The 22629-nt window shown below is 43.7% G+C and overlaps 1 protein-coding gene across 4 annotated transcripts in view; it reads left to right on the forward strand.

The window, feature by feature from the left end:
* ACACA (acetyl-CoA carboxylase alpha) overlaps positions 1-22629 on the forward strand; it is a 308466-nt gene that overhangs the window by 75376 nt on the left and 210461 nt on the right. For all 4 annotated transcript variants that reach the window (XM_032214921.1, XM_032214922.1, XM_032214923.1 and 1 more), the window contains 8 exons: positions 2913-3122; positions 7316-7486; positions 10699-10860; positions 11772-11935; positions 13822-13972; positions 16167-16270; positions 17796-17877; positions 20418-20563. In XM_032214921.1, the coding sequence (XP_032070812.1) occupies positions 2913-3122; positions 7316-7486; positions 10699-10860; positions 11772-11935; positions 13822-13972; positions 16167-16270; positions 17796-17877; positions 20418-20563 (1190 nt within the window). The remainder of the gene's footprint in view (positions 1-2912; positions 3123-7315; positions 7487-10698; positions 10861-11771; positions 11936-13821; positions 13973-16166; positions 16271-17795; positions 17878-20417; positions 20564-22629) is intronic.

Below are 22629 nucleotides of genomic sequence, written 5' to 3' on the forward strand. Positions count from 1 at the left end.
AATTCCAAATCTTAGAATCTTCAGCTTAGAAATGATTGCTTGGTCGAAAAAGTCAGTATGAAGCCCAATGGCTGTATTACAGTGGTGGGGAACAGTCGGCCCTTTATGACTTGTGGACTTCAACTCCTAGAATTTGTGAGCCAGCCGTCATGCTGACTGGGGAATTCTGGGAGTTGAAGTCCACAAAGGGCCATAGGTCCCCACCCACTAATATACTAGGTATTGTCAGCTCCTAGCCCAACGCTTCTCAATCTTGGCTGTTTCAAGATAAGTGGAAGTCCCAGAATTCCCAAGATATCATGCTGTCTAGGGAATTCTGGGAGGAAGTCCACAAGTCATAAAAGGGTGGTACTATTCCACCCCAATCTACTTGGTATTGTCGGCTCCTAGTCTAATGATGTGTGGAATTCCCAGAATTCCCCAGCTATCATGCTGACTGGGGAATTCTGGGAATTGAAGTCCACAAGTCACAAAAGAGCTATAAGTCCCCACCCCTGATCTACTAGCTATTGTCAGCTCCTAGCCCAGTGCTTCTCAATCTTGGCTATTTTAAGATGCGTGGAAGTCCCAGAATTCCCTAGCCATCATGCTGGCTGGGGAATTCTATGAGATAAAGTCCACGCTCCTTAAAGCATGCCAGCTGTGGAATTCTAGGAGCTGACATCTCCACATCTTAAAATATCCTGGCTGGGGAATTCTGGGAATTGAAGTCCACACAGTTTAAAGCATGCTAGCAGGGAATTCTGGGAGTTGAGGTCCATATATCTGTAGGTGTACTAGCTGGGTAATTGTGAAAGTGTGGGGAATTCTGGGAACCCTCCCTAGTTCTCATGAAAATAAAGATAAGGAGAGAGAAAGCACAATGAAGATTTGCAGGGTTCTATTACTGTACTTTTATAATAAAAGTAATATTGGTCTTTGGTTTCTCGTCTGCTCTCCCATGAATGGCTGACTTTAATCTTGCAACTCAGAATGTGCTTCCTCTCCCCCACTTAATCTTTTAGAGGCTTTCTTGGGTTACATTCTGTTCCAGACTCAAGTTTCTTTTATCTGATCATTTTCTGGATAATCTTTTCTTTCTGTCCCTCAAGGACATTCCTTCCTCCCACTACACTGAGTGAATGAATGATCTGGGAGGGGGGGGGGGGAAGCTTTTTCTTAATGTCTATGGAGATTCTCAGTCATCCAGGTCATGGTTGCCCCAAAGGTGTTTTTTTTCAAAAAGCAACTGGACTATCTTTGTTTTTCCTTGAAGACGTTTCACTTCTCACCCAAGAAGCTTCTTCACTTCTGAATGAACGGTGGAGAATGGAAGGAAGATTAGTGTTGAGGCCATTTGGAGGCTTATCTGGGTCCTGCCAAGGATACCTCAAGGATAAAACACCACTCAAGGACCACTCAAACGAGAGATATAAACGAGACTGGAAAAAATGGATCGATTATATACAAAATAAATATGGGACTAAGAAATTCCAGATAGCTTATGATTAAGATCAGGAATGATATAAATTGTTTAAAGTTAGCCTAGCAAGGAGGAGCTACGTTCAATGTAAAGATGTTATCAATTTTCTATTCTTTTTTCCAATATATTTTAGACTGTTTTTGTTAAAGATTTATACTGTGTATGGGTTCTGGGAAGTCGGGGGAGGGAAGGCTGGGGGGGGGGGTTGGGGGGGAGAGTGGAAGGGAGGGATGAATATTAGGCTTGACGAGGGGTGTTAGATTTTAATGTAATATGATTGCACATGTATACTGTCTTCTCTTATTTTTTTCTTTAAAACTAAGATATGTTAAGTATATTGATATGGAAGCATAAATACCATCAACATAGAATTGAGTTTGCTCAGAAGTGGAAATACACCAATGAGAGGAAGAGTGGGAAACAGAGGAGAGAAGAAAGATGGGAAGAGAGGGATAGGAGAGAGGGTAAGGGGGGAAGATGAGGAGGATAAGGAGGAGTGGAATGAAGAGAGAGGAGAAGGAGAAAGGAAGGGGAAGTAGAGTAGAAAAGGATGATGGAGGGAAGAAAGGAGGTAGGAGAGAGGTAGAAGAAAGAGATGTATGGAGAGCAGAAGAGCCAATAATGGGTTTTTATCTTTCTGGGCATTGATGACAAGAGGAACTGATGTAATTACTACTTAATACAATAGGATATTGGCTATGTAATAGTATACATGTGATTATATGTTATGAAAATGGAAAATAAAAAAAAGTATATTTTTTAAAAAAAGGATAAAACACCTAGACACAAATTGAGCTATGTGATATATGCAGTACAATGCGGTGAGACGTGCGGTTCTGTACATTGGGGAAACAAAACAGTCATTTCACAAACGTATGGCATAACATAGGCGAACAACCCTTCAGGGCAAGATTCAGAAGTCCACCTGCACTTGAAAGACAAATGCCATCCTTTTGAAGACAGCAAAGTTCACATTCTAGGCAGAGAGGACCGCTGGTTTGGAAGAGCAGCCAAAGAGGCTATCTATGTTAAAATTGAACAGCCTCCCTCTCAACAGAGGGGATGGGATACGACACCACCTATCTCCTGTTTATAACACAGTCCTTTCAGCAGTTCCAAGAAGGCTCCACACCCGTTTGCCCTATTCAGATGACTCTGAGAGCCCAAATAAACCTCCAAGTGGTCTCCACAACTCTCAGGAGGAGTGCTAACGACCAGAGGACTGCAAGGAATATAAATGCTTCCATCCTCCACTATTCAGACAGAACTGAAGAAGCTTCTTAGATGTGAAGGGAAACAACTTCAAGGAAAAACAAAGAAAGTCCAGTTGTCGTTTGAAAAAGCACCTTTGGGCCTTTTTCTGAATGGCTTTTGAACATGGCAAATATACTGTATTACTCTGCTAACAACCCAATTGCTTGGTCACTGCCTGCTTATGTGTGACTCTTAGGTACAAGCCGAGGTGCCCGGCTCGCCGATTTTTGTGATGCGACTGGCTAAGCAATCCCGCCACCTTGAGGTCCAGATCCTTGCTGACCAATATGGCAATGCCATCTCCCTCTTCGGCCGAGACTGTTCCGTGCAGCGCCGGCATCAGAAGATTATTGAGGAAGCGCCAGCATCTATTGCAACGTTGGATGTCTTTGAACATATGGAACAGGTAGGTGGGGATTCTGCCTTTGAGAACAGAAAACTGTAGCCCACTCCTCACATTGGTGGTGGAAGAGTCAGAATTAAGTGGCCGTTGTTGCTACAGGTAGTCCTCGACTTACAGTTATAGTTTGTTTATGTTGATTGTGATATATTTTTATGATGGCTGTGATCATGATTTATCTCTTATACCCTGTTTCCCCCAACATAAAACTTTCCTGGATAATAAGCCCATCGGGCTTTTGAGTGCATGTGCTAAAATAAGCCCTCCCCGAAAATATTGCAACACAGCAGTGGCTATGAGATGACCATAGCTATTCTGTTCTATTCTATTCCATTCCATTCCATTCTACTCTATTCTATTCTATTCCCTGTTCTATTCCATTCCATTCCATGCCCTTGTGACCTCTAGACTGGACTACTGCAACGTGCTCTACATGGGGCAGCCCTTGAAGAGCATTCGGAGACTTCAGCTTGTCCAGAATGCAGCCGCGCGAGCGATTGTGGGTGCACCTCGGTTCGCCCACGTAACACCTATCCTCCGCGAGCTGCACTGGCTGCCTATTGGTTTTCAGATACGCTTCAAGGAGCTAGTCGTCACTTATAAAGCCCTTCATGGTATTGGACCTGGGTACTTAAGAGACCGCCTGCTGCCAATTACCTCCAATAGACTGATCAGATCCCACAGATTAGGCCTCCTCCGAATTCCATCCGCCGGCCAATGCCGACTGGCGACTACCCGGAGGAGAGCCTTCTCTGTGGCTGCTCCGACCCTCTGGAACGAGCTCCCTGTGGAGATTCGAACCCTCACCACCCTCCAGGCCTTCCGCAAAGCCCTTAAAACCTGGCTGTTCCGACAGGCCTGGGGCTAAAGAGCTTTTGCCCCTCCCCCTCGAATGGTATGGTTGTTGTGTGCTTTTAAATTGTGTATTGTTATGTCCGTTTTTTTTATCCCTTGTCTGTACCCCCTTCCCTGACTTGGATTGTGAGCCGCCCTGAGTCCCCTTCGGGGAAAAGGGCGGCATATAAATGCAATAAATTCCAATTCCAATTCCCTGTTCTGTTCTATTCTATTCCCCGTTCTATTCCATTCCATTCCCTGTTCTGTTCTATTCTATTCCATTCCATTCCATTCCCTCTTCTGTTCTATTCCATTCCCTGTTCTATTCTATTCTATTCCATTCCGTTCTATTCTATTCCATTCCATTCTGTTCTATTCCATTCCATTCCATTCCCTGTTCTGTTCTATTCCATTCCATTCCCTGTTCTATTCTATTCCGTTCTATTCTATTCCATTCCCTGTTCTATTCTATTCCGTTCTATTCTATTCCATTCCCTGTTCTATTCTATTCCGTTCTATTCTATTCCATTCCCTGTTCTATTCTATTCCGTTCTGTTCTATTCCATTCCATTCCCTGTTCTATTCTATTCCATTCCATTCGATTCCATTCCCTGTTCTGTTCTATTCTATTCCGTTCTGTTCCATTCCATTCCATTCCTTGTTCTGTTCTATTCCATTCCCTGTTCTGTTCTATTCTATTGCATTCCATTCTATTCCATTCCCTGTTCTGTTCTATTCTATTCCATTCCGTTCTATTCCATTCCATTCCATTCTATTCCCTGTTCTGTTCTATTCCATTCCATTCCCTATTCTATTCTATTCTATTCCATCCCATCCCATTCCACTCCTACTCCTATTTAGTTACCATTCAAAATTAAAATGGAACTGAAAAAAGTAACATGACCATTTTTCATACTTATGACCACTGCAGCATTTTTCCCATGGTCACATGAGCAAAATTCAGATACTTGGCAACTGATTCCTACTTATGACAGTTGCAATGTCCTGGGGCCGTGTGATCCCGTTTTGCGGCCTTCTGACAAGCCAACTCAATGGGGACGCCAGATTCACTTAACAACCATCTTATTAACTTAACTGCACTGCTTCACTTAACAGTGGTGGGAAGAAAGGTCGTAAAATGGGGCACAACTTGCTTAACAACTGTCTCGCTTAGGAACAGAAATTTTGGGCTCAATTGTGGCCGTAAAGCGAGGACTACCTGTGTTGTATAAATGAAACTTGGAGAGTTGTGTATGTGAGTTGTGTGCCAACGTACACCATAATTGTCTATTTTTATGCTCAGTTGAGCATCTTTCAAATACAATTGGAAGAAAAAAAAGAGGATTTTCAGAAACTCACAATACTGCACTCACCCAGCACTTTTAACTAGGTCAGTGAAATATTTGGCAGAGGCCTTCATACAACATGCCGAGCTGGTTCTGTATTTATTTTACTTTGGTTTTGTCAGTGGGAGTAATGTAGTCGGTTATGTAGGTTAAACCTCTGGTTCATTTAAGGTTCAGAACATTGCTCCAAAAACGGATTAACTCAGTAACCTGAATAAATGTGTGTGAAGAACACAACTAATCTTCAGTCCGGGATGGATCTGATTAGCTCCCTAATTTTATGAAGTTGGTGTTGTGGATACTTAGAGAAGTTTGTGCATGAACAAACAATTCATATTCAACTTAGAACAGCATTTCTCAACCTTGGTGGTCTTGTGGCCTGCCAGTGGCCAGCAGAGCTGGCAGCAGATTCGGACGGTGAGGAGGTTGGGGAGGAAGATGGGCCAGTCCTGGAGTCTGGGGAAGGCTCTGAGGAGGGCTCTGTGTCCGAGGCAGAGAGGAGGCCAGTGCCGTATGCCAGCTATCAGCTGCCTTCCCGAGTCAGACATCAGTGAGACAGACGAACAGCTGGAGCCTGTTCCCAATATGCGCATGGGCAGAGAGAAAGACCACAGATGGATGATGAATGGCCCCTCCCAGAGGAAATAAAAGAGGAGCGAAAGGGGAGTGGAGTTTGCAGGAGACAGTTCGCTTACTTGGTTCGTGACTCTCCGAGACTCCTTGCCAAGTTCTGCAGGTATTGGCCCGGTGGCTCTCCAAGCCAGATAAGGTCTGTGACCATAAAACCTCCTTTGAAATGACTTTGCCTTCTCTGCTTAGAGAAGTTGGTAAAAATACTATGAAGCGGTATATAAGTCTAAGTGCTATTGCTAATTAAATCCTTTGAGTTGAATATGGATTTCATGGATACATCCATATAGTTTTCTCATTAATCATACGGAAATAGTTTCTCATTGTTGCCTTTTGGGTGTGTTTTCAAATTCTAACTCTAGTTTATTGCTTAGAGATTTCTGGGTGGTCTCCCATCCTTCTATTAACCAGGCCTGATGTTGCTTAGCTTCTGAGCTAAGATAGGTTTGCCAATGTGCTGCTAATGCTACCTACCTATGAAGAACGGTTGCAGGAACTGGGCATGACGAATCCAGTGAAGAGAAGGACCTGGGGAGACATGATAGCAGTCTTCCAATATTTTTGGGCAGCCACAAAGAGGATGGAGTCAAGCTATTTCCCAAAGCACCCGAAGGCCAGACAAGGAATAATGGATGGAAACTAGTCAAGGAGAGATTCAACCTAAAAATAAGGAGAAAGTTTCTGACAGTGAGAACAATCAATCAATGCTTCCCTGCGGAGCTTGTGGGAACTTCATCACTGGAGGATATTAAGAAGAGATTGGACTGCCATTTGTCAGAAAGGGTCTCCTGCTTGGGCAGGGGGTTGGACTAGATGACTTACAAGGTCCCTTCCAACTCCAGGGGAAGAGGAAGAGAGGAGTAGGGGAGAGGCAAGGGAAGAAGGAAGGGAAAGGAGAGAAAAAGGAAGAAAGTAGAGCAGGGAGGAAAGAAAGAAAGAGAAAAGAAGGTGGTGTCAAAACAGGCGAGGGATGGTAAACAAAGCAACCCAAACGGTATGTTATAACCCTGTAAGTGGAATGACAAATGTATAAGAACGACGAATGTAAAAAAGAATAATAACTATGTGAAGGTATACCTATAATGGTATATAGAGAACAAAAAAAACTTTTTTTAAAAAAAGAAAGTCCCTTCCAACTCTGTTAATCTGTAAACCACTGAAATGGCCCTCATGCTTTAAAAGTTGATAGGAGCAAGATGGCTTTTACAAAGCAGAATGGTAATTCTAAGTGGCGGTGAGTTCCGTTGTCCCATAGTCCTCACCAGATTTGAGTCCAATGGGCTCCCATTCTCTTGAACTCAGGAACTACCCCAAGCAAATGATCTCATGAAGTTGTCTTTGGTTCCAAATATGTCTTTTGAAAGTAGTCCTTTCTCTCTTTTTCAGTGCGCGGTCAAACTCGCCAAGATGGTGGGCTACGTCAGTGCCGGGACGGTGGAGTATCTTTACAGCCAGGATGGGAGTTTTTACTTTCTGGAGCTAAACCCTCGGCTGCAGGTCGAGCATCCTTGTACAGAAATGGTGGCTGACGTCAACCTGCCTTCCGCTCAACTCCAAGTAAGTCGAGAAGAACTGGTGGGAAGGGTGAAGCTACTTGCAAAGCATGGGCTAATCTGCAGACTTCGGTTCAGCTGGAATATCCAGTTCTTCCAAAATCTTGAGCAGGCGGGAAGAGGTTTTATTTTTTTTGAGGGGTGTTCCAAATGTTGCAAGAAGTGAATTGTTCTGGACTTGGAACACGATCAGAGTGCTGATAAGGCAATGGAAAAATCCTGGCTTTGGAAAGTGAAGTGTTGCGTTAAGGGAAAACCTCTCACTGGTTGTTATGAAACGGGAGGGTGTGTTTTCAGAGGAAGGGAACATTTCGGTACTCGGTGTTTCCATCTGTGTGTAATGAAGGCAAACTTGACTTTGCAGAGAGTTTCTGAGGTCCTTCGGAAAATGCAGCGCTTGTACTTTTTTTTTTTTAAATAAAAGCCTGGAAACCGTTTATGGACTTTTTGCTGGAAATAGGGAAAAAAACAGTGAAGTGAAGATTTATGGTTTGATGCTTGAAAAAGGAGTAAATAAGAGATTGGAGGGATTTTTGTAATACCAAGAGGGAGAAATGATATTGAGGTTGTTTGTAACTGTTGAAAAAAAAATCAGAAGTTACTATTAGTTCTTTAACTATTTTTCTTTTACTTTGTCCTTTCCCTTTTCCTTTTCCTTTCCTTTCTTTTCTTTTCCCTTCCCTTCCTTCTCTTCTGTCTCCTTCCTTCCCTACCTTCCCTACCTTTCCTTCCTTCCTTCCTTCCTTCCTTTATTTTTTTTACATTTGCAACCCTTATGTAGATTTCTTAATAAAAACTGTACAAAAAGGACAGTAAACCTGTGATATGTATTTAAAAAGTAGTTTTTTTCCTCTTTGATATTCGTTCATGCATTTATTTATATTCTATACCCATAATAGTTTACTGATAACCAGAGTATTATGAACAAATATAGAACATTATTATGATTTATTCTAGTTGCACACCACCAAATCAATAAAGATTCATGGCAGTGTGCAGTTATACCGATAAATAACCATACCATTGAAGCATTGCCTTTTGGGAAAATCATATATATATATATATATTATTTGTGCTGTTAAATAAATAAAGGGAGACTAGTATAGATCTATTTCAAGCTATTTAGCTCTCATCAGCTAGCCATACCCTTACTGGGATTTGAACCTGGGCTATATTACATACTAGGCACACTAGGCAGAGATCTTAGCCATTAGGCCACAGGCTCTTATCCGTTATCAGCGAAGCCAGGGTGAAAGGTATCTATTAGATTTTTACAACCCCTGGTAAGCCCCAATTATGGGAGGAAGCTAACTGCTTCCATCATCTGTCATTCAGCTCGTCACAAGAGTCCATCACGACAGAAACCCAATATTTTTACTGTTGCCTTTGTTATATTTGTGTTTTTTTTATTTGTGCTGATAAATAAATAAAGGGAGACTAGTATAGATCTATTTCAAGCTATTTAGCTCTAGCTGATGGCTAGCTGATGAGAGCTATAAATATATATATAAATATATATATATATATATATATATTTATTGAGCAGAAGATACTGTGACCTTTGCCATTCTCTTCTTTTACCATCAATAAGAATTTCCTTAAGTCTTCTTTGTTAAAAACTATCAAAGTAGCCGCATCGGCATATTTGAAGTTTTGAGTGGTGCGGTGGCATGAAGGTAGAGACCTCTCACCTCTCACCTCACAATCAAGAGGCTGTGAGTTCGATCCTAGGTAGAGGCAGATATTTCTCTCTCTGGGCACAATGAGAATATATCTGCTGAATAAAACTGTGCATTGGCGACAGGAAGGGCATCCGGCCAGTAAACATTCGGCTCCATTCAGTTACCCAGACCCCCCCACACTCCCAACAAGGGATTATGGAGTCATTAAATGAAGAGGTTGATACAGGTAGTTTTTTCCCCCTTCATTCACTTCCATTTAGTGATAGTTCAAAGTTACAACAGCATTGGAAAAAAATACTTGTGACTGTTTATCACATTTAATGAACCTTGCGGCATTCATATGCTCATGTGATCAGAATTTGGACACTTGGCAACTGACCCATATTTATGGACAGTGGCCAGGCACACTTAAGAACCGTATTACTAACTTAGAACTGATTCAAGTAGGGCCATAAAATGGGACAAAACTCACTTAACGACACAAATTCTGGGTTCAATTGTCATCGTAAATTGAGGATTATCAATAATGCTGAGAAAATAGAAATTCAGATGACTCCCTAATCGTAGTCGTAGTTAATACTTATAGATCCTTTTAAGTAGAAACAAGAAGACAGCACAGATGCTGGGACACTTATACTTAATGTGTTGTCAGTGGAAGATATTTCTGTTGTGCACTTACCGTATTTTTCAGAGTATAAGATGCTCCGAAGTATAAGACACATCTACCGTAGCTTTTGGGGAGGAAAACAAGAGACAGAAAAATCTGCCTCTGCCTCCCAGCAATTTGCCTCCTTGCAGCAAACAACAAACAGTAGAGAAGATATACACTCTTTGTGGTGTTACATTTCAGACTATACTTGTACATGTGCTTTTAAAATTGATGTGGCTTTCTGGAAGTATACATTATTCTCTGCTATTTAAAAGGAGATACAATAGCACTTCAGATCAAGCCTTTATTTTAAAAAAGCTTCTTCATTTGATTAGTTGTCTAGACCAGTGGTTCCCAAACTTGGCAACTTGGCTGCCTGGAGAATTCTGGGAGTTGAAGTCCACAAGTCTTAAAGTTGCCAAGTTTGGGAACCACTGGTCTAGAACAATAAAAAAGTAAGTGTAATATTTTGAACATTCTATAGGCATTTATAGTTACTGACTTACCTCCTTGCAGAAAACAGCCAACAGCCTGTTTCAGTTTAGCCTGATTAGGAAAAAAAACCCCTGCCTCTGCCTCCCAGCAATTTGCCTCCTTGCAGGCAAATTTTCACTTTCACTTTCAGTTTAACCAAGGGGCTCCCAATGATCAGCTGTTTCAGGCTGCAGGGATTGCCATAGCCTATTGCCGCCTCTGCAAGCCCCATTTTCTCCATTTGCTGCAAGGAGGTAAATTGCTGGGAGGCAGAGGCCTAAGGGTGGGGCTACATTCGGTGTATAAGACGCACCCAAATTGTCACTCTCTTTTTGGGGTGGGGGAGGTGCGTCTTATACTCCAAAAATACGGTGAATATGACAAGGGCTGTATTTCCCTTTTTCTCCCCAGATTGCAATGGGAATTCCTCTCCACAGGATCAAAGACATCCGGATCATGTATGGAGCTTCCCCCTGGGGGGACACCCCTGTTGACTTTGAAAACTCGGCCCATGTGCCTTGTCCGCGGGGTCACGTGATCGCAGCCCGTATCACCAGTGAGAACCCCGATGAGGTGGGCCTTCCTGCATTTCTGCCACTTTGGCTCTGTGTCTGCAATGTTTGTACACGTTATGATGCACCCAATAAATAGGATTAATAAAGATATGGATCAGGGGTTTTCAATATCAGCTCCTTTAAGATGTGTGGAATTCTGGGAGTTGAAGGCCACACATCTTAAATGTTGCTGGTTGAGGAATCCTGGGAGTTGAAGTCTTCACATCTTAAATGTTGCTGGCTGAGGAATCCTGGGAGTTGAAGTCCTCACATCTTAAACTTGCTGGTTGAGGAATTCTGGGAGTTGAAGGCCACACATCTTAAATGTTGCTGGCTGAGGAATCCTGGGAGTTGAAGTCCTCACATCTTAAACTTGCTGGTTGAGGAATTCTGGGAGTTGAAGGCCACACATCTTAAATGTTGCTGGCTGAGGAATCCTGGGAGTTGAAGTCCTCACATCTTAAACTTGCTGGCTGGGGGATTCTGGGAGTTGAAATCCACACATTTTAAATGTTGCTGGCTGAGGAATCCTGGGAGTTGAAGTCCTCATATCTTAAATGTTGCTAGTTGAGGAATCCTGGAAGCTGAAGTCCCCACATCTTAAATGTTGCTGCCTGAAGAATTCTGGGAGTTGAAGTCCTCATATCTTAAACTTTCTGGCTGGGGGATTCTGGGAGTTGAAGGCCACACATCTTAAACTTGCTGGCTGAGGAATTCTAGGAGTTGAAGTCCTCACATCTTAAAGTTGCTGAGGTTGAAAAACACTAACATTGAATCCTGGAATATGTTCCTCTTGCCCTGTTAGAAATGATGACTTTTAAAATGAATAATTCCAATCCAGCCAGATGTGGGTCCGTGTGTGTGTGTGTGTGTGTGTGTGTGCATGCATGCATGTGCTTAAAAAAAATAATGTTCCATTTTATATTCCAGGGTTTTAAACCCAGTTCCGGAACAGTCCAAGAACTGAACTTTCGCAGTAATAAGAACGTCTGGGGTTACTTCAGCGTGGCAGCTGCAGGAGGCCTTCATGAATTTGCAGACTCTCAGTTCGGCCATTGTTTCTCATGGGGAGAAAACCGTGAAGAAGCCATCTCGTAAGTAAGAAGGAACAGTGAGACATACGTCCCTCTTCTTCTCTTGATTTCTCTGCTGATCGCAGAAGAATCGGGTGGTATGATCTCCTTTGGTTTAGTTGCCTGCGTGGAATTATATTTTACAGGTGGTCCTTGACTTATAACCATCTGTTTAGTGACTGTTCAGGGTTACAAAGGTATTGAAAAAGTGACTTATATTTTATCACATCCCCACGATCAAAATTCTTCCCCCCCCCAGGTTTTTTATTTTATATTTATACATATCAATGAGTGAATGATGTAATACCTAGGTATCATACATTTCAATACAAATAAGCAAAATAATAGAATAACATAAAATAACAGAGTTGGAAGGGACCTTGGAGGTCTTCTAGTCCAACCCCCTGCTCAGGCCAGAAACCCTACACCACTTCAGACAAATTATCCAACATCTTCTTTAAAACTTCCAGTGTTGGAGCATTCACAACTTCTGGAGGCAACTTCTGTTCCACTGATTAATTGTTCTAACTGTCAGGAAATTTCTCCTCAGTCCTAAGTTGCTTCTCTCCTTGATTAGTTTCCACCCATTGCTTCTTGTTCTACCCTCAGGTGTCTTGGAGAATAGCTTGACCTCCTCTTCTTTGTGGCAACCCTGGAGATATTGGAACACTGCTATCAGTGTTAAATATTATTTCTTACTAAATATTACTACTTATAGTTATTACATTTCACTTTCATTGTTTCATATTGTTTACACATATTTTACTATCGTCCTTCAGTTCTAAACCTCCATTGTGTTCTTTCATATATATATGTATATGTATATGTATGTTTTGGCGGTTCCACCACAAAACCGCGTTCGACTAAAGCGCGCTCGACGAAACCGCGTAGCTGACGTCATCACAGGGCGACAACAGCGCGGAGACAGAAGCACGCTGTAAACGCTAAACCTAAAATTCACCCCTAAACCTAACCCCCCTAAACCTAATCCTAAACCTAACCCTAAACCTAACGCTTAACCTAACCCTAAACCTAACCCTTAACCTAACCCTAAACCTAATCCTAACCTTAACCTAACCCTAAACCTAACCCTAGCCCTTAATCTAACCCTAAACCTAACCCTAGCCCTTAATCTAACCCTAAACCTAACCCTAGCCCTTAATCTAACCCTAAACCTAACCCTTACCTTAACTTGAATCGGCTTGCTTTCAAAGCACTATTTAAAGCACCCTTCTTTCTCCGCGCTCATTGTTGTCGCCCTGTTGATGACGTCAGCGACGCGGTTTAATCGGGCATGCTTTAGTCGAGCGCGGTTTTGTCGTGCCACGTGTTTTGGCGAGGTCTCACTCACCATCCTCAGGCTGGCTTAAAGCTGCGGCCACACTTTAAGCCAAAAGCACCAGCTGGAGGATGGCAAGTGAGACCTCACCGAAACGTTGCCAAGACAATCTCAATCTTACACGGGAAAAGACCCTAGTACAACAAGACCAGCATACCTACACCCGTGAAAATCTACGAATATGAATATATATATATATGTAAGTGTGTAAGTGTGCATGTGTGTATGTATGCCCTCCTGAGCTCCATTTTTGCTGGCAGAGGCACCATGGGCTGCTCCTTTGCTGTTTCCAGGGCGGCCCCACAGGCCAGATCTAAGCACCCTGCAGGCCGGATCCGGCCCACGGGCCTTGAGTTTGACACCCCTGTTACAGATCTCTCAGGGGCCAGAAACTGGATGGGGCCTTCAGGATGGAAGAAGAGTGAAAGATAGTCTGGTGATATATGTTGACTCTGTAAACCGCTTAGAGAGCGCTGTGAAGCACTGTGAAGCAGTATATAAGTCTTAAGTGCTAAGTGCTATTCTCCAGTTTATTCTCAGACCTGACTGCCTTTTTTTAAATCTTCAGAAATATGGTCGTTGCTCTAAAGGAGCTGTCCATTCGAGGCGACTTCAGGACCACTGTGGAGTACTTGATTAAACTGCTTGAAACGGAAAGCTTTCAGCACAACAGCATTGACACTGGTTGGCTGGACCGACTGATTGCTGAGAAAGTGCAGGTAAATCGTCTTCTGGCACAGAAAGGGACGGAATATATCCCAAAAGAAAAACTGCAGCATTTTAGTGCGGATTATCTGTCCGTTGGCGTGTGCTAAATAGATCTCATTCTATCGATAGAAGAGAATATTCCTAGCTCAGGGTTTGAACTGTGGGGTCCTTGGTTATCTCTGAGCTTGGTGGTTTTCTTGCCGACGTTTCATGACCCAACTAGGTAACATCATCAATGTCAGCGTTCCAAGTATCATGTAGAATTAAATCAGAGTCCAAGGCAAAATGATCCTTAAAGTTCCAATTTAATAAACCAGACATCTTAGCATCGTGCTGTGGAATCCCAATTCTAAAGAACTTCCTGGGATTCCACCCAGTTAAAAGTTCATGATCTTGTCCCCACACCCACAAATCCATCACATGGTCCAATCGTCTTCTTCCACGCTGGCATCTCCACCCAGCTGCTTCCGGTCAGGTGCAAAGGTGCGGAGACAAAAGATGACCTTGGTCTTTTAGAAAAGAATGACAACAACACATTCTACAATCCTACTCCTTTCTGTTCCCCCCCTCCCAACTACTACACTAATGAAACAGCGTTATGAACCAAGAGAGAGTGTGGCAGGCCAAAGATCCTAAAAGGGATATAATTGCAGGCCTGACAATCAGTGCTAGAAGAGAATGGGGTTTGTGGAGAGAAGGAGGAGGAGGAGAACTGTGGACATTTTGGTGCTCTTATGAGCTTGGTTTTATTGCAGAGGTTTCATGACCCAACTAGGTATCATCATCAGTGCTAGAAGGGAGTGGGGTTTGTGGAGAGGAAGAGGAGGAGGAGGAAGAGGGGAACTGTGGACACCTTGGTGCTCTCTGAGCTTGGTGGTTTTATTGCAGATGTTTCATTATCCAACTAGGTAACAACATCAGTGCTGGGTTAATATTCCTGAAAATTTCTCTCATCTGCATGCTTTCTGAAGCATTTAATGCCTCTATGTGGTTCCAACAGAAGAGAATATTTGTAGTTCGGGGTTGAACCATGGGTTCCTTAGTGGTTTTCTTGCAGATGTTTTATTATCCAACTAGGTAACATCACAGGCATTGATGATGTTACCTATTTGGGTAATAAAACTTATATAAGAAAACCACCAAGCGCAGACAGCACCAAGGACCCCCTTGGATCACATGCTGGTGAACTCTCTAAAGGGGTCCACTTGGGCAATTCTGTTTGGCCATTGGAAACATAAAAAGTTCTCCAGATGATTGAATAGGCCTCCAGATAAAACAGGAGGCACACGAGGAGGAAGAAAGGAGTGAAAAACTTGGTTAAAACAGATTAAGAAAAAGATATTGACAGAATATAAAAGAATGGTAAAGAACTTGGAAGCTAAGAATGGCTAAAGGAACTACTCCATTGGACTTAAAACATTCATTTTAGTCCCTTGTTTTCTAAAGGAAACTGAAAAGTTGACAATTGGTGATATTTCTTGTGGCCTGACAGCAGCCAGCGGAGCTGGTGGCAGATTCGGACAGTGAGGAGGTTGGGGAGGAACCTGGGCCAGTCCTGGAGTCTAGGGAAGACTCTGATAAGGGCTCTGCGTCGGAGGCAGAGAGGGGGCCAGAGCCGTATGCCAGTTATCAGCTGCCTTCAGAGTTCAAGATCAATGGGGCAGAAGAACAGCTGGAACCTGTCCCCGATGTGCACATGTGCAGAGCTGCCAGGAGAAGGGAACAATTAAGGAACAATGTCCGAGTTGGGGGGGGGGTGTAAAGGCACAGGTGGACGGTGAATGGCCCCTCCCATAAGGAATAAAGGGGAGCGAAAGGGGAGGGGAGTTTGCAGGAGACAAGTAGTTCGTTTAATTAGTGTGAAGATTTGTTTGTGACTCTCAGAGACTCCTTGCCAAGTACTTTCTTGTACAGCGTTGCGTTTGGAAGATATCAGCCTGGCAGCTCTCCAAACCTTGATAAGGTCTGTGGTTGTAAATTCACCCTTGAAAGACTGTTTGCCGGGACTTTGCTGAATGTGAATGAGAGGAATTCACATTAGCTTAATAAAAGGGGTTTTGTCAGGACAAGGAGTCTGCTTCGGGATTTGGTGAAGCCGAGCTCAGAACAATACTAAAGGTTAAGCCATGGGCTGCTTCATCCTTAATTTAATAAATATAAAGAAGCAATTTTTGAAAATGGCCTTTCCCCTTGTTTTTCATCTAGGCGGAGAGACCAGACACCATCCTGGGGGTCGTGTGTGGGGCCCTCCACGTGGCTGATGTCAGCCTGCGGAATAGCATCTCCAACTTTCTTCACTCCCTGGAGAGGTAAAAACCATATTTTCAGCACTGATATTTCTTAAAACTTCCTCTTCGTCACCTTGTCTTTAGTGTTCTTTCCTTGAGTGTGTTCTGAGTGATCTTGCAGAATTGGTGATGGGAAGATATAAGCTTGTCCAACTCACAAAGTCATACAGGGTTGATTTCCTGGAGAATAGTGGCCGATTGAGAGCCAGTTTGATGTAATGGTTAAGGCATCAGACTAGAAACTGGGAGACTGGGAGTTCTAGTCCTGCCTTAGACGTGAAAGCTGGTTGGGAGACATTGGGCCAATCATTAGGAGATTGTGAATTCTAGTTTCGCCTTTGGCATGAAAGCTGCCTGGGTGACTACTTTCTTTCACCCAATGAGTGGCGATTGAAATGATACGAATTAAATCTTACTTTAAAAGCCTGGGGGAATAGGACCATGGCACGACAAAACCGTGCTCGTCAAAGAAGCGGTGATAAAACCGCGTTGCTAAAGCTGCGACATCACCGCGCGTCATCACCGCCGCGACAACAGCACGGTGACAGAAGGGCGCTTTAAAACAGCGCGGCGGCAGAAAGCCGATTTAAATTAAGGTAAGGGTTAGGATTAGGTTTAGGGGTTTGCTTTAGGGTTAGGTTTAGGGTTAGGTTTAGGGTTAGCTTTAGGGTTAGGTTTAGGGTTAGGTTTAGGGTGCTGAGTGCTTCGGAAGGCGCGGATTTGCCCTCCGCCCTTATGTCAGCGCGGTAAGGTCGCATTTGCTTTAGCGATTCGGACGGAGCGGATTAGCACTTGCGCTTATGTCTCCGCGGATAAGGGCTTCGCGGTATTGTGGTGGAACCGAATAGGATGGCCTCTACCCAGCTAATTTGGCTGCTAATCCAGTCTCTCTGGGAAGAGAATCCCCTAAAGGGTGAGCCCCCCTCCCCAAAAGGCTCTTCCCTTTTAGAGATCCACTTCCCCTCCTTCAGCAAGGATAACCTGGAGGAGAAGATGTCCTCTTTTGTGTGCTATAATTAATAAAGGTCCTGTAGAAACCTGCATCCTTTTAGCCTTACCATCAGGGTTCCAAATAGCATCCAAAATTAAATCAGAGTCCGGGCAAAGGATTCCTAAAAGTTCAAATTTCTTAAGAGAGTCGTCTTCACCCGTCTGGGAAAACCCAAATCTGAAAGCTTCCCGGTTTTCCCTACCCAGTTGAAAGTTCAAGATCTTGCCCCCACGCCCACAAGTCCATCACATGGCCCAATCTCCCACTGCCATGCTGGCAGTTCCGGTCAGGTACAGAGATGCAAAAACAAAGGATGACCTTGGCTTTCTAGAAAGAATTTTGTTATGGCTACATAGCATCTAACTCTGTACAATCCCCCTCCCATTTTCCCACCATAGAAAATGCATAGTAGAATAATAGAAAGTGTGGCAGGCCAAAGATTCGAAAGAAAATATGGCTGCAGGCCTGACACTTACCTTGTTAGAAGCCTAACTCTTTCCTTGCAAAGCTATTGGCAGGAAATGGAGTACTGTTATTAATTTTTTTCTCTTCCAGGGGTCAAGTCTTGCCTGCCCATACATTGTTGAACATAGTGGACGTGGAACTCATCTACGAAGGGAAGAAATATGTACTAAAGGTAAGGTTTATTAGTATGGATAAGCAGATATTCTTCTTATTCAAAAGGGATGCAGTGGCTCAGTGGCTAAGACGCTGAGCTTGTTGATCAGAAAGGTTGGCAGTTTGGTTGTTCGAATCCCTGGCGGCGTGTAATGGAGTGACCTCCCGTTACTTGTCCCAGCTTCTGCCAACCTAGCAGTTTGAAAGCACATAAAAATGCAAGTAGAAAAATAGGGACCACCTTTGCGCCTTCGACGTTTAGTCATGCCGGCCACATGACCACAGAGATGTCTTTGAACAGCGCTGGCTCTTTGGCTTCGAAACGGAGATGCGCACCGCCCCCTAGAGTCGGGAACGACTAGTGGATATGTGCAAGGGGAACCTTTACCTTTACCTATTTTTATTAGTTGATTATTAGCAAAGCTATGAATATTATTGTTATTATTACTATTATTTTTCAAAATTACCTGTACCCAGACAACACACTGTTCAAGTAGATACTGAGTTTTTATGTTTACTAAAGAAAAAATGCATACATAAAATATATATTTAAAAAAAGGTAATGTAGCACCAGATACCCAGCTAAGATTATCTATTGAGCAACCATTTGTCTGAGACGATTAGTTTCTTGCCTGGGAAGGGGGTTGGACTAGAAGGCCTCTAAAGCCCCTTCCCACTTTGCTATTCTGCTTAGGGATGAGAGTGGCAGGGGAAGCAAAGAACTTTGTGTTCATGTCAATTCTAACAACAATTGGTAAAGGAAACCTATGTTGCAAATCCGTAATAAGAGTGAGTATAGGTAGTGCTTGACTTACAACAATTCATTTCGTGATGGTTTGAAGTTACTATGGCACTGAAAAGTGACTAATGACCTTTTTTCCACGCTTACAACCGTCGCCACATTCCTCAGAGTCACATGATCAAAATTCAGATTCTTGGCAAAGGACCCCTATTTAATGACTGTGTCCCGGGGGCATGCGATTTTCCCATTGTAATCTTCTGACAAGCAAAGTCAATGGGGAAGCCAGATTCACTTAACAACGTGTGACTAACTTAACAACTGCAGTGATCACCTTAACAACTGTGCCAAGAAAGGCCGTTAAAACGGAGAAAGACTCTCTCAATTAACTGTGTGGGTTAGCCACAGAAATCCTGGGCTCAGTTGTAGTCATAAGTCGGGGACTGCCTGTATATAATCCTGCTTTTTACGTAGCAAACGAGGAGCACCAACATAATTGCCAATGTCCAATGATGGATATGCCACGAGAAGAAGAAGAAGAAACAAGTGTCAGCGTTCCAAATAGCATCCAATATTAAATCAGAGTCCGAGGCAAAGCATTCCTCAAAGTTCCAATTTATTAAGAGAGCCATGTTGGCACATCTGGGAAAACCCAAATGTTAAGGCTTCCCGGTTTTCCACAACCCAGTTGAAAGTTCCAGATCCTGCCCCCACATCCACCAGTCCATCACATGGTCCAGTCTTCCACTGGCAGTTCCACCCATCCATTTTCGGCCAGGTGCAGAGGTGCAAAGACAAAGGATGACCTTGGCTTTCTAGAAAGTATTTTGTTATGGCTACATATCATCTAACTCCGTACAGTCCCCCCCTTCCCATTTTCCCACAATAGAAAATGCCTAGTAGAATAATAGAAAGTGTGACAGGCCAAAGATCCGAAAGAAAAATTGGCTGCAGGCCTAACAAGAAGTTTGTATGAAAGAGCTGTCCCAAAGAAGATCAAGCTTTTTGGAAGAAGCTTGTGAGGGTTAGAGATTTTATCCATAGAAGTCCACCAAAACAATGGCTAGGAGCAGGAAGTGTTTAGCCATAATGCCATCTCTGCATGATGATCTCTTGGAAAATTGCTTTGGGCTGGGAAGAAAGATCCCTCCTCAGGTGTAAGCTGAGATGCCACCCAAAGTCATCCTAAATGTTGTGGCCTGCCAGCGGCCAGCAGAGCTGGCAGCAGATTTCAGACAATGAGGAGGTTGGGGAGGAACATGGGCCACTCCTGGAGTCTGGGGAAGGTTCTGATGAGGACTCTGTGTCAGAGGCAGATATGAGGCCAGAGCCATATGCCAGTTATCAGCTGTCTTCAGAGTCAGACATCAGTGAGGCAGACAAACAGCTGGAACCTGTCCATGGTGTGCGCATGCACAGAGTTGCCGGACAAAGAGAACAGCTAAGGAACAAGGGTTGACTTGGGAGTAAGGCCACAGGTGGACAGTGAATGGCCCCGCCCATAGGGAATAAAAAAGGAGCGAAAGGGGAGTGGAGTTTGCAGGAGACAATTAATTCATTCCTGCATTCTTGCCAAGTATTGTGGCATCTGAAAGATATGGGCCTGGCCACTCTCCAATCCTGATAAAGGTCGGGAATTGTGAACTATCTTGAAAGACTGTGGGAGAGGAAAGACTTTGCTGGAGAGGAATTCACTGTCAATTAAATAAAAGGGGTTTATCGGGACGAGGACTCGGCTTCATGCTGTTGGGGAAGCCTCGGTCAGAACGCTTACGAAGGTTGAGATGTCCCCTTACTTCTTGCTCTTCCCTTTCTCACAGGTAGCTCGGCAGTCCCCAAACTCCTACGTTGTCATCATGAACGGTTCCTGCGTGGAGATTGACGTTCACCGGCTAAGTGACGGAGGTCTCCTGTTGTCCTATGATGGGAGCAGCTACACCACCTACATGAAAGAAGAAGTGGACAGGTAACCTTGGATGCTTCAAGGGAGGCTTGCAAGCAGAGGAACAGACCCCAGGATGTCATCCTCTAAAACAGGGGTGTCAAACTCAAGGCCCAGGGGCCAGATCTGGCCCACGGGGCCACCCTGAAAACAGCGAAGGATTGGTCCGCAGTGCCTCTGCCAGCAAAAATGGAGCTCAGGAGGGCCGCGTTTTTCCTGACAGAGGGTCGCTGTTGTGACCCGCCAGCAGAGCTGGCAGCAGATTCGGACTGTGAGGAGGTTGGGGAGGAACATGGCCCAATTCTGGAGTCTGGGGAAGGCTCTGATGAGGGCTCTGTGTCGGAGGCAGAGAAGGGGCCAGAGCCGCATGCCAGTTTTCAGCTGCCTTCAGAGTCAGACACCAATGAAGCAGACAAACAGCTGGAGCCTGTTCCCAGTGTGCGCATGCGCAGAGTTGTCAGACGAAGGGAACAGCTAAATGCTGTGGGCTCCATTTTTCCTGGCAGAATTTTGGAGGAGGCCATTCCAGCTGAAAACAGAGCTTGGGAGCCCATTTTCTTTTCTTTTTTTAAAAAAAGTTTTTTAATTAGATAAACATTAAAAACATTGGACATAGTGTCACATTTCTGGCATAAACCTTTCCATATAGTGATTAGATGTTACAACATTTTATATCCATTACATAGGTGTGTGTAGTCTGTCGGATTTCCTATCCATTGATCCTTTCTTTTATATAATTACTAATCATATAAATACATATCCAATTCCTACCTATCACATATTCTTAATACCATGTTTTCCAATTCTTAACTTGTCTGTGTTTTTCTGTCCCGGACTTTTCCCCTCATTTCTAACCATTGGTACCAAATTTCGTGATATTCTGTCTCACTCTTGTCTTTGAGTTCTAGAGTCAGTCTGTCCATTTCTGCGCACGTCAGTATCTTAATTATTATTTCTCGTTCCGAGGGAGTCTCTTTATTTTTCCATTTTTGTGCGAAAACAAGTCTTGCCGCCGTTAAAATATGCAGCATTAAATATAGTCCACCTTTGCCGTGTTTTTCTTTTGTGATCCCTAGTTGAAATAATTCTGGCCTCAACGCCATCCTTTGATTTAGCATTTCTTCCAAATACTTTCTTATCTGGTGCCAAAAAGCCGTAGCTGTCGTGCACTCCTGCCAGCCCGCTTTCACTGGCCGAGCACTCGGGCCACCACAGGCGCCCCTGACACGAGTGATGTCAAGCTGGCCACCCCCATCATGGCCACACCCTACCCAGGCCCTCCCGAGGTGAAACACAACCCTGATGTGGCTCTCAATGAAATCAAGTTTTGTTGCAGCAGATTGAGGTTTGTAATCTACTTACGAAAGACCAGGACTTGAGACCACGAAGGTGAGAGAAACAGGTTTATTTGATGCATCGAGTTCAGCGTACTCACACACCAAAATCTGAACTGCCTGAGCTCTGCCCAGGATGCTACTTTTATGCCGTGTTCCACACTGTGCATTCTCAAGGCGTTTCCATACACGAGACAAGCATGACATTTCGAAAAGCAGAAGTTCATTTGGAATGTTACAGCAAAGTACATAGAAGAAATACAAAAAAGAGAAGTTCCTATAATGTCTTAAGCTGTCAGCAGTTTTTACCTCTGTTCTATCTCTCACCCACGCCTGGCTTCCTGTGCCCCACCATTACAGGGTCTTGCCACACTGTTCAGCCCTATTTTTAATACTTATGAGGAAGTTGGAGAGAAAGTTCACTCCAGCTAAAAGTCAACTTTGGAACTCCAGGGCACTAGAATGAAAAGCCAAGCTAATATGAATTTATAAGGTCCATTCTATTAAGACCACCTAACCTGGCCAGCCACTGGTGGGTTTACCTCTGCACCCCCTCCTGCATCAGTTTGACCCTAAAACCTTTGAGGGCAGTCCAAAAGGCCCTTCAACTTCATAATATTTTGAAGTGTGACCAATATAATATAGTGTGACCAAAAGAGGATATTATTCATAATGTCCATAATTGGGCAGTCATCATACTTACCTTCAATATCAAATTAAAGAGGAGCTGGAGTGTCGTGGAGGCTTCCGGAGGCG

This window comes from Thamnophis elegans, chromosome 4, assembly GCF_009769535.1.
Source record: "Thamnophis elegans isolate rThaEle1 chromosome 4, rThaEle1.pri, whole genome shotgun sequence".
Classification (NCBI taxonomy): domain Eukaryota; kingdom Metazoa; phylum Chordata; class Lepidosauria; order Squamata; family Colubridae; genus Thamnophis; species Thamnophis elegans.